The sequence below is a fragment of the Rhinichthys klamathensis genome, unplaced genomic scaffold (genome assembly GCF_029890125.1).
Source record: "Rhinichthys klamathensis goyatoka isolate OS25496 unplaced genomic scaffold, OSU_Roscu_1.1 h1tg000165l_1, whole genome shotgun sequence".
Lineage (NCBI taxonomy): Eukaryota > Metazoa > Chordata > Actinopteri > Cypriniformes > Leuciscidae > Rhinichthys > Rhinichthys klamathensis.
The window spans coordinates 4,628,745-4,640,739 of record NW_026606697.1 but is presented as its reverse complement, the minus strand read 5'-3'; the positions used below and the strand labels follow the sequence as shown (position 1 = coordinate 4,640,739).

At 38.0% G+C, this 11,995-nt stretch overlaps 2 protein-coding genes and 1 long non-coding RNA gene across 3 annotated transcripts; 2 read left to right on the top strand and 1 right to left on the bottom strand.

The window, feature by feature from the left end:
* The first annotated feature begins 70 nt into the window (after positions 1-70).
* Positions 71-5,950, top strand: zgc:194655 (uncharacterized protein LOC794380 homolog). The gene is made up of 2 exons (XM_056259318.1): positions 71-262; positions 5,502-5,950. Exons 1-2 carry the CDS (start codon positions 118-120, stop codon positions 5,669-5,671), a joined length of 315 nt encoding a protein of 104 aa, XP_056115293.1. The 5' UTR covers positions 71-117; the 3' UTR covers positions 5,672-5,950.
* Positions 2,810-3,328, bottom strand: LOC130091434 (uncharacterized). The gene is made up of 3 exons (XR_008807808.1): positions 3,149-3,328; positions 2,967-3,040; positions 2,810-2,864 (listed from the first exon to the last, which is right to left on the bottom strand). It is a non-coding gene; the product is annotated as an uncharacterized LOC130091434 (long non-coding RNA).
* Positions 5,951-7,889: 1,939 nt separating the features above from the next.
* si:ch211-212k18.13 (uncharacterized) lies at positions 7,890-11,976 on the top strand. The gene is made up of 11 exons (XM_056259309.1): positions 7,890-7,978; positions 8,201-8,308; positions 8,427-8,551; positions 8,744-8,814; positions 8,953-9,075; positions 9,189-9,284; positions 9,440-9,568; positions 9,656-9,790; positions 9,886-9,908; positions 9,998-10,032; positions 10,117-11,976. Exons 1-11 carry the CDS (start codon positions 7,890-7,892, stop codon positions 11,706-11,708), a joined length of 2,526 nt encoding a protein of 841 aa, XP_056115284.1. The 3' UTR covers positions 11,709-11,976.
* Positions 11,977-11,995: the final 19 nt, after the last annotated feature.

The window sequence follows — 11,995 nt, the reverse complement described above, 5'->3', positions numbered from 1 at the left end:
TATATTATTTCTATCAGGGCGTCAACACCTTACATAAAAACAGAAAGTGAAACTTCCACATTTTATACGGCGTTTTGCAGTAACGTTAGCCTAACGTGCTTTAGGTGTTCTCCTAAAATGGGAAAAACTTACCAGATCATGGTGGTTGGAATAAAGGGGGAGAAAAAAACCGTTGATGTTGCGACGTCAGAGGAAGATTTCAACAAAATGACTATTTTAGCATTCAAAAAGAAAGTTGCAGAAAAATTGCCCGGTCAAGCAGGTAAGATCGAATACAAATATAAAACATATAGGCTGTACATACAACTCTAGTAAAATTAAATATGCTATATGCCTTTAAAAAAAAAAAAAAAGTTTGTGAAAGGCCGTTTCCTGGTCACTTCATAGATATCCATAATAAAGGCTAGATGTCTTATGGCGGAGTCTCTATCGTCATCACCGTCGTCGGCCATCTGGTCACAGGCAAGCTTTCTGGCAGGCTCTTTGGTACCTGATGTAAGATGAGTGATCAGCAGAACACAAATTATAAATCTTGACGGATTTACAAACGGTTTGGTTTCTTACAAACGTTATTAACGTGGCTATAATTCTGCATGATTATTTAACACTTATTATTCATAAGTATGCAGTGTCATAACTACATCTCTGACGTTTATAACAAACCAAACCGATTGAAAATCGGTAGAGAATTGAGCAAGCTATGGTTAATTAAAAAGTACATGAACCATTAAAATACAATGTTACGAGTGAGCGAGCTGCCTGTGACAAGATGGCCGCCAGGTGCGGACGTCGAGCAGCGCGGACGAGACATCTAGCCTTCATTATGGATATCTATGGGTCACATGGCCTAACCGGTGGTGATTTGATTTCCACATCGGCAAAAAATATGTTAGACGTTAGGCCTAATATAGTAATAGCCTAGTAATAATTATTAAGCTATCCTTTAAGCATTCATCCCAGATAGCAATGAGTCGGCGGACCACCGTCGGTTCTCCGGCGGCAGTAGAAGCGTCAGAATGGCGACATCGCAAACACGTTGGACGGCGCACCGCCGGCGGCAGCCGCTTTTTAAAAGCGGCAGCCGCCTTCCTACCGCCTTCGTTAAGCGGCCGGCCCGCGGGCCAACCGCCGTTCCGCCGCGCTTTATATTGAAGGCCGTCCTTCCGCGGCCCGCCGGAGGCAAACGCTATTTTCGAGCGCTCTGCCGCCGCTTATTCTGGCTAGATATATATATATATTTTTTATTTATAGCATGCAGTTTATCAAGAATAATGATTGCTCAAACCAGACAAATTTACAATTGGCATTTTTATTCCACGTTTCAAAGTACAGTAACTGTCATTTAAACAAGATGTTTCAGATCACTGAAACATAACAGAAAAATAAATAAATCAATATACTAACATGCAGGTTTCCAATTCAATTTTGGATTCAAAAGGCTGCAATTACAACACTTACAATAAGTTTTCATATAAAAAGGACAGCTCTAGGGTAACAAATTACCAGTAAACATTATGACAAGTAAAGAGGATATTTGATACCAAATAATGTGCAAGATACCAAATAAATAAAAGTATAACTACATTTACAAGCCATTTCTAACAATATGATAAGTGGTAGTAATTTATAGTAAAGCTCTGGAGTAGAATAGGCCATTATAACGGCAATGCTGACCTGTGGCACAAGGATTTACAAGCTTTATTTGAAAAAGAAAAAAAGAAAGTAATTTCCACAGTGAGTGAGTGTAGTCTGACACTTCTGACTTCTTTAGGGGTCTTGATTCTACTGACTGCAAGATAAAGAAAGGATTCCAGTTGTCAGTGATTCTGGGGTGTCAGTAGTCAGTCTAGTTTTAAGTGGTCGGCTGTGGGTCCCTCTCAGCTGTGCGGCGCCTTTTTCTGCCTTCACGGTCAGATGCTCCTTTCAGGTAACGTGTAACGTTAACCTGGACCGCCTCATCAGTGCATCCTGGGTTGCCGGGTCCTTCCGGATGGCTAATATAGAAAATACAGATCTGTCATTTAATTTGAATTGCATGAGGACAATAGGACATACACATCTACTTAAATAAAAAAAAAATATCCAACTTACTTTGAACAATGGTCTTCAGGAACATGTCTCTAAAACATGCTTTATCCCCTACACCAAGCTGAAAATCCAAAAAAGTGTTACAAATTACATTTCTCTGAAGCTTCTCATAAATAAATAAAAATGTGAAAGGCTAAGGATTCAGACTGTAATATATGCAGTATACAATCTTAAATTTTACTTTATATCTAGGTCTACTACATGTACAGGTAGCCCCAGTGGGAATTAAACCGACAGCCACAGGTGCTGTTTGCAAGTTGTACCTAATTGCTCAGTGCAAGCAAACGTCTTCAACATTGTTTGTTGAACTTGCTTCACCTGCTCTTGAAGTAAGATTTTACAATTCGTATTTTTATATGTAATATTGTAGTGTTTATTATAAATGATTTATCTGTGCACTTCATTATTCTTTTAAAATTCATGTAGCCTTATAATCTTTAATCAAATACGTTACCCTTCCCTCCCCCTCGAAACGACTTCTCTTCTCTTCAGGTCATGTGCTATGGCGCGAGGGCGTGGCAACTCCCCTCAAACCGTGCTATGAGCAGAGATGGAGAAGAGGAGCGCTAGAGTAAAACCCTGCCCTCCGTTCAATATACCGTTTCATTTTTAAATACGTCACAACACTGGAGAAAAGTCGTTTGTAACTTCCGGTTCATGCCGACTTCAAATAGAAGCAATAGTTTCCAAGACAAAAAAACTTCACAAATAACATCACTTACTTGTACTCAAACTCTTGGCTCTGTGAAGTGGAGTCTGGATTACTGGGGAGAAACCTGGTTGCGAGAAAGAGGAAACAGAAATTTGAAAATCTAACAAATGGTATAGTTTAGTGGCAGGATCACAAATCCAGCATAACAGCAATAGATTTTACATACCAGTTCAGCATTTTCCTGGTTTTCTGGAATCGATGCATCTTTCTAGAGTTTTTTTTCTTGAGACTTCCAAGATTCTAGAGTAGGGAATAATGAATGAAAGAGTCAGTTATCCACAATAAACAGAAAATAAATTACACAGATGAAATACAGGAAAATCAAATACACAAGTCAGACCCATTTACCTGCTCCCTTCATGAACTTAAAATGATGTTTCTCCCAGGTGCTGTGTGGAGGTGTGCAGAGGATGGCTAAATTGTTGCCTTCGTCTTTTTGCTGAGGTTAAATGGGGGCCAATGGCACATGCTCTCGCTGAGCCACTCTTGCGGAACCACTGCAAATGGCAGATCCTCCTCGTTGATAAACTGAACAATGTGAACCATCTAAAATAGAAGAACATTTTGCATAAAGTATACTTTTTGATTAATTTCCAGGCAAAATCAATAACATTAAAATGCTCACCCCTTCAAAAAACGAGTCATTTTCACAAGTGGATCAACAGAAAACCATGTTCAGACAAACACAATCATATACATATACACACATATATACATATACACACATATATACATATATATATATACACACACACATACATCGTTATTTTTGTAAGAAAACACCAAAAGTTAAACTTTCTAGATGTAAAGCTTTCTTTCTAGATGTAAAGCTTTGGCGATCTACTGTAGCTAGATACATTTCAACATGTCGAACATGCTTGAATTCAGTGAGTAAAAAAGGCGAAGCAGCATGTGTTAGCTAACACTGTAAATTAATCTAGACTAGCAGCATGGTTGTCGAATCAAACAAAACATCATTATGTTTAGTTAGAAAACAACACAAGTTATACTGATCAGTCTTTCTTGTTGTAAAGATTTTGCTAACGTTACCATTCCCACGTGGGCGGGAGAATTGTCCTTCAGGATTTGGTTACGTAAGTTAGTTAATTATTCGACTGACCAATACTATCTTAAACCACATACTGTAGTACTCACACTTGCATAAACATACGTAAATATAGTTAAAAGAAGAAAAGAAAAAACTAACGCCAGGAAGAAACTAAGTAACGTTAGCTATGTCAGAAACATGACGAAAACTTTGTAAACAAGGCTAACTTACTAGCTTGACTAGTAAGGCAAGAACATATTTGAAAAAGCTGAACTAAAAATGTAAAAAATGAACATAATATTGCGTTACACAAAAAGGAAAAATGTACTTACTTTAAAGATCGTAGTCAATGACTAGATAGGATATCGTCTCCAAATACTGAAATCGTGTGACGAGTGGCCACTGTTGTGTTGGTAAATCTGCTTCCGTTTTTTAGGTACTGCCCCTCTCGGCCGGTGGAGGTACTTCTCTGTTTGTGCTTTAATACTTTCTTAAACATTTGTACAGATTGCAAAACTCGCAATTGCAAATTAATCCCTTACCTGTAAAAGGTAAAATAAAAATAAAAAAAATCGAGCTTGTAAAAAAATGAAAGACATAAACGAAATTTCCTGGGGTGACAGAGAGACTAAATATTTCTAAATATTTCACTTTATCTTTCAGGTCAAAACAGGGATTTTCATGTTTATTATAAATATTAGGCTACCATGGTTGCAAATTAATAAAAAAAATCTAAAGCATACCCAAGCTTTTGGCCAAGTTGCAGATGTCTTTCACTGTTCACTGATTTCAGGCATTGGTGAAAAGTCTAACTTCATCCATTTATTCTGCTAAATTGTTCATACCATGAATGAAATATTTATTTTAAAACCTAATCAGAATCAGAAAGATATTTATTGCCAAGTAAGTTTTACAAAAGGAATTCTTTTTGGACTATTTGTGCATCTCAATTGTGCATAAATCAAAGAAATGTAAAGAATTGTAACCTTAAGTGAATAAAATAATTCTATATATTTTACATAGGCCTATCACTGAATCGCTTCAGAGTTTCAACGTAATTTAAATGTATTTTCCTAAACCTTATCATGGAATCAGACTGAGTCAAATCTGTTATAAACCCTAATGACTTTGGAGCAACAACAATAACAAAATTTGATATAATTCACATAATAATTATAATCGCTTTAAATGTGAAAGTTAAAATGCTGTCAGTTCCACTCATGCCAATGACATGGCTGGTCGATTTCAATGCGGCTTGCCGCCAGCCGGCCGCGGTTCATTTAGACGGCGGCAACCGCCAGAGAGAATGAAGTCGGCGGCCCGGCGGCTGTTCGCCGGCGGCATCTCGCAAGAAATGGGAGTGACGTATTCGGCGGCAAACGTTTCATCTCCGCCATCGGGGCGCACCTATAGCCGACAGTTTGGGGCCGGCGGCAAAAAGAAGCCGTGCCGATATTTTTTGCTATCTGGGCATGTTGAGAGAATTATTCTTTTTTAACATTTTAAAATCTAGATTGTATAGATTTATAAAATACTTATTCAGAATTGTGACTGACATGTTTAGACAGCTCATGAAATGGATTAAATAAATTAAATGTAAAATAGCCTATGTATAGGCTATACTATTATGTAAATGTTTCTTTATCTTATCAGGGGATGATCCATCTTCCCTGAGACTGCTGTACACAGATAAACAACTAGAGGACAACGATACGTTTCTAGACCACCAAATTAAGGATCGCTCCACCCTCTTCATGGTCTTGCGTTTACCTGGAGGTTGCATGAGAAGAATTCGAGTCTCTGCCGGAATCATCAACTTTTAGGCAGACTCACAGAGACTTTTGTTGATCACTATGTTATTATGTGTGTGGAATCTGTATATGCTATTGTAAATTAATTGGATTAGTCTGTCACATGTCGGGGATAATGGGAGAACATTATTTTAAACAGTCTCATATTTTATCAATGAAGAAAAGTCTCTGACTGATTTGTGATTGCTACTTTTTTATGTTTTTTTTTTTTATTCTTGAAGTGGTCAAATTGATAAACCAAATTTACTTTCTTCATATTAAATGATATAGTTGTAATAAAATTGGAATAATTATGTCTGAATTTATGCTCAGTCTACTTGATAGTTTCTGTCTTCAACAACAAAATCGAAAGTAAAACTATAACTTATCAGTTGCCTGGCGAATTTGGACGTGCATGTTAATAGTTTGAAGTGCAATCGGCAGTAGCTACACTGTGCTTTGTCCAGGGGCGGTTTCTTCATTAGGGCGATTGGGCGACGCACCACCAAAGTGTAAAAGTGACTTTTTCAATCACATTCACAATCTCATTCAACCACAGAGTTACGCTAGCCGTCACTATAGTCCAATCAGCGTCATGTCACGTTCTGTAGAGTACCGCCTCTTTTTGGGCGATTTCACTATGGCTGAGAATCGCCCAGAGTGTTCCCATAGACTTGCATTCAAAGATGTTTTTTTTCTAACTGCAGGCACTGCAATGCATTCTCTATGGGTTCCGGGAGGGCTCGCACTAACGTGCTTACGTCATCATACGTATCCTTAACTTGTGCAGCGATTGGTGGGAACAAACACACACTATTAAAAATCTTTAAGATTAAGTGACAAATAATATTTGAAAACAATTTTGAATTTGAATAACAAGAAAAAATGAAACACTACTATAATATCTTTATCAAATGTGATTAAAAAAATAAAAATAAAAAAGAACGAGAGCGAGAGAGACTGTTGGGACCAGTTGAACTTGAACAACGTCATGGCGAACGCAGTCATAACACAGTCATTTATCGTGTCATTAAAATAAATACCATTCACCCCGTCGTAGTAATCAGCATACATTGAGCAGGAGCAAGTAGGAACAGGAACAACAAGATCTAGGAGGGCCTTGGGAGAAGAAGACAAGCAGAGGCTGTCTTAAGAGGTATTTATTGCTGAACATTTTAATACTCGAGTGTTGGAAAATCTCACTTTGTTTTTACAATCAGTTTAGGAAAGGATGGTAGCAGTCTTTTTTACTCCTAGCATTGTACTTTGAAATTTGTACATTTCTATTCGAACACCAACACAATCTTTATCCTACATGTCAACGATTCAGTCAACAATATTATTTGTCGCCACCTAGTGGATTCTTTAATAAAATAACTTAAACTATCTGAGTGGATTGAAAATACATTTACTGGTCAAAAACCCTTGTCAAACTCCATTTGAGCTTGAATTTTGGTAAAATGTTAATTAACGTAATAACACACACACACACACACACACACACATCATCAGCGCTGTCGGACGGAAGCCTTGTATGTCCAAAACTGTTACTTTTCAGGAAACGAAAGAAAACCTGTTTTTCCCCCAAAATAATTCCCAAGCTCTTTTAATGCTTTCCATTGGTAAAATATTTGTAAAACACATTGACAGATGTAAAGGGTGACCAATAGCATTCATTTTTGAAAAAATAGGGAAATATACAATATGGATTCTGCCTGATACATTGTTGCTGTCGGGATGGAAACCTTGTATCTCTATATTTATATTATAATAAATAATTTATTTTATAACTAAAATAAATGTATTTATTTTGTCAGGTCTGCAACACAATCTTAAAGTAGAGAAGTTGCCTTTACATGCTTAAGCTGTTAATTTATCCATTGCATGGGTGGACCTTATCCTTATCAATAATCCAAACATTTGCCCCCCCTGAGAGATTTTGCAGGAGCCGCCACTGGCTTTGTCCTCTATGAATTTCCTCCTTGTTCAAGAAGAAAAGAAGAGTTTCAATAAGGTAAATTCTTATTATTTCATTCATGTATGTGGAATAATTCAATTCAGTTTCTTTGTGATGAATAGCCTAGGCCTACTTGTTATGAGTTTAGCATATTATGCATTTAAAATTAATCACGGAATGCGTTTAATCATTCACAGATTATCCAACAGACAACAGGTGCAAACCCGGTTTGAATCTTTTTTTTTACAGTCGGTTTGAATACAGACACGTTTAAAGTCTCCTAGCCTATAGCCTATGTGCCAGATTAAAATGTACGCAAACAGCATGAAGAAGCCCGACACGCATCTTACAGCCCAGAAGCGTTCACATGGATCTTATGACAGGTGGGTTGACTTCTAAAAAAAAAACACCACATAGCCCAAAAAATCAATATGTAAAGTAGCCTATCGAAACATCAAGCGTCATTGCGTGGTGCGCTTGTTAGGCTACTGTAAATTTTGTGATTATGATTATGACGTTCCGCTTTCTTATTTGAGGACACTTTGTAGAATACATCTACACATGAAATAATAAAATCTTTACGTGTGTGTTACTTTTGCATTCAGGAATGAAGTCCAATACAATGGCCTGAAAAATCAAGGCGCCACTTGCTACTTAAATGCAGTATTGCAGTCTCTATTCATGACCCCAGAATTCAGAAAGGAAGTGGGGAGGTAAAATAAATGAATAAGATTATGATTATTGTATGATATTATACAATTACCGGTATTAGGATACTAATTTCCTGCTTTATTCTATTGCTTTTTTCTTTACTTTTTAATTTCAATTTAGTCATGAAGCTCCTGGAGATTGTGGTGAGGAAAATCTCTTGCTACAACTTCAGAAGCTGTTTACTAAGCTGTCAGAAAATGCAGCCACAACTGAAGGAATAACCAGGAGTCTTGGAATTAGAAATGGTAGGCTAGGTTCATTTAATTTACAGTTCAATATATATATATACTGTGTATATAGTGTAAGGCTATATACGTTATATGTACTGTATAGTATATACAGTAGGCTATATATATAGAAAGCTTATTTATTCAGCTTCCAGGTGATGTATAAAGTCTAGAACATTGTTTTCATAATTCTTCTTTTATACCTTCGAGTTTATGAGCAACAAGATGCAGTGGAGTATTATAGGAAGATTTTAAAAGCAGTGGGGACACATGCCTCTAAGGTATGTCACATATAAACACAAGTCTGTTTCGGTGAGAGGGAAACAATTGACTGTAAATAAGTCTCTTTTATCATCATTGATTATTTACGGTGATGCAATTAAGAATCAGCCTATGAGAGCACAGTGCATTTGTTCCAGGTCTTTGAAGGGAAAATTAACAACATAACAAAATGTGGCCAATGTGGCAATGAAACCACAGAACCCAGCACGTTCATCTCAATACTGCTGTCTATCGATGCCGGAAATGATAAGTATGATATGGTATGAAGACTATATGCAAAATTAATGTTAGCCAAATTTTTTTTGTTGTTGTTGTTCTTGGGAGACAGTAGCTTCCCCCTAAAACTGCATGTTTTATTTTTCTGACCCTATAGGGAAAAAGCCTGAAGACCTTCTTTGAACATTCAAAACTAGAAGAGGATGACTGGATGTATTGTGACATATGTGACCACAAAACAGAAACAGAAACTGTGAGTAAATGAAAATGTGAGATTTTTCCACATCACTCAAGATGATCAACCCATGATTACTGAACCAATCATAGTGAAGTATTTATGAGTTTACAACTTGTGCTTAAAATATGTTTTTTTCATTCTTCCGGGCAATTTTCTTACTCTTGCTGCAGTGGAGTAAAATAGATGAATATCCTACCGTTCTCACTCTGCATCTGAAGAGGTTTGACTTTGATTACATACAGATGAGATACAAGAAGAATGAATGTCGTCTGGATGTACCTCTAAGTCTACCCAAAGAGGTTTCATCAATCCATCATACCAAAAACAAAATGCTATTTAAAAGCAGTATAAAATTGTCTAAACATTTGTAACATCTTTCTCTGCAGGATAATTGGCCTATATATGATCTGTATGCCGTTATAAATCATATGGGTGGATACAGTAGTGGACACTACGATACAATCATCAGATCTTTTGAAAATGGCACATGGTACTGTTTTGATGACTACAATGTAACACGGGTACATTTGTTTGTTTGATTAGCATTATATCATTAGCAAATTGATATGACTCAAGACTGTTCATTTTATTCTTTAATATTGTCAATATCTTACAGACATCAGAAGCATCACTGGAAAAGTAAGTGTTGTTCTCTCTCTTGTGAAGAATGTCAAAAAAAGTATTTCATAGTATGTTGTAGTAAAAAAGTATTTCCTTTTTTTTTACAGTTCAAGCCTACCATACATGCTGATGTACAGAAAATGTAAGTTGAAGTGAAATACTCTCACTCCAACTTTTAAGGGAAAATACATCTTTAAAATATTTGTTTATTTACTGTTCAAAACAGCAGCGTTGAACCATGACAGCATCAAAACGGCAGCGTTGAACCCTGACAGCATCAAAACGGCAGCGTTGAACCCAGACAGCATCAAAACGGCAGCGTTGAACCCTGACAGCATCAAAGCGGCAGCGTTGAACCCTGGAAGCATCAAAACGGCAGCGTTGAACCCTGACAGCATCAAAACGGCAGCGTTGAACCCTGGATGCATCAAAACGGCAGCGTTGAACCCTGACAGCATCAAAACGGCAGCGTTGAACCCTGGATGCATCAAAACGGCAGCGTTGAACCCTGACAGCATCAAAACGGCAGTGTTGAACCCTGACAGCATCAAAGCGGCAGCGTTGAACCCTGGAAGCATCAAAACGGCAGCGTTGAACCCTGACAGCATCAAAACGGCAGCGTTGAACCCTGACAGCATCAAAACGGCAGCGTTGAACCCAGACAGCATCAAAACGGCAGCGTTGAACCCTGACAGCATCAAAACGGCAGCGTTGAACCCAGACAGCATCAAAATGGCAGCGTTGAACCCTGACAGCATCAAAACGGCAGCGTTGAACCCAGACAGCATCAAAACGGCAGCGTTGAACCCTGACAGCATCAAAACGGCAGCGTTGAACCCAGACAGCATCAAAATGGCAGCGTTGAACCCTGACAGCATCAAAACGGCAGCGTTGAACCCTGACAGCATCAAAACGGCAGCGTTGAACCCTGGAAGCATCAAAACGGCAGCGTTGAACCCTGGAAGCATCAAAACGGCAGCGTTGATCCCTGACAGCATCAAAACGGCAGCGTTGAACCCTGACAGCATCAAAACGGCAGCGTTGAACCCAGACAGCATCAAAACGGCAGCGTTGAACCCTGACAGCATCAAAACGGCAGCGTTGAACCCTGACAGCATCAAAACGGCAGCGTTGAACCCAGACAGCATCAAAACGGCAGCGTTGAACCCTGACAGCATCAAAACGGCAGCGTTGAACCCAGACAGCATTCACCAACCTATGAGGATCCTTGTGATGGGGCCTTCCAGAGGTGGGAAAAGTACAGTTGGCAACATCATCCTTGGTGGAAACCACTTTCTTAGCAAAAGTGGATCGGAGACTGTGACGAAAGAGTCCATGGTAAAGACAGTGGAAAATGTCACTGTAGTGGACACTCCTAATCTCTTTTCCCTCGACAAATCGAGTTGGAACGAGGAAATGAAGAAGTTATCCGACCCTGGCCCCAATGTAATTCTCTGGGTAACACCGATATCTAAATTCAGTGAGCAACAACAAGGTCTTTTCCACACCTTCAAAAAGAGACTAGATCCAAGAACCACAAAACGTATGATGATTATCTTCACACATGGCAGAGAGCTTAAAAAACTTGGGCAACGCATTGACAGGTTTATTTCGTACTGCAAAAAGCTCTGTAAAGTGGTTCGTTGTTGTCAGAACAGGTACCATGTCATTGACATCACTGATGGTCACAATTACACCTCAGAACTGCTTGAAAAACTCAGCGAGATGGTGACATCAAAGGAAGCTACGGCAATTACACAAAGGCAATTGAGGTGTTTAAGAAGAAGAAGTCTTAAGAAGAAGACAAACAAATGGTGAATAATGAGAAAACTAATGCTTGAAATGTGGTGAAACATTGAATGTTCTGAATGTCGTTATGTTATGTTTTTTAACTGCTATTTTTGGTGATTTTGTTGCTTACATATTGATAAATGATTACAATTTTTCATGGTGTTTCTTGTACATTGAATTTGAATTCTGATATAAAAATGAATATATCACAATTTATAACATAATAAACACATGTTGAAAATGTTAAGTTGGATTTGAAAATAGCAAATGAAGCAAAATAAAAGATAAAACATTTTATTTGTTTCCATTCCTCA

Excerpts from the sequence above, each read along its gene's own strand:
- zgc:194655 (XM_056259318.1), top strand. The coding sequence starts at position 118 with ATGGGAAAAACTTACCAGATCATGGTGGTTGGAATAAAGGGGGAGAAA. Across the intron at positions 263-5,501 it reads AAAATTGCCCGGTCAAGCAG|GGGATGATCCATCTTCCCTG; the intron begins GTAAGATCGAAT and ends TTATCTTATCAG.
- si:ch211-212k18.13 (XM_056259309.1), top strand. The coding sequence starts at position 7,890 with ATGTGCCAGATTAAAATGTACGCAAACAGCATGAAGAAGCCCGACACG. Across the intron at positions 8,309-8,426 it reads TTCAGAAAGGAAGTGGGGAG|TCATGAAGCTCCTGGAGATT; the intron begins GTAAAATAAATG and ends ATTTCAATTTAG. Across the intron at positions 10,033-10,116 it reads CATGCTGATGTACAGAAAAT|CAGCGTTGAACCATGACAGC; the intron begins GTAAGTTGAAGT and ends TGTTCAAAACAG.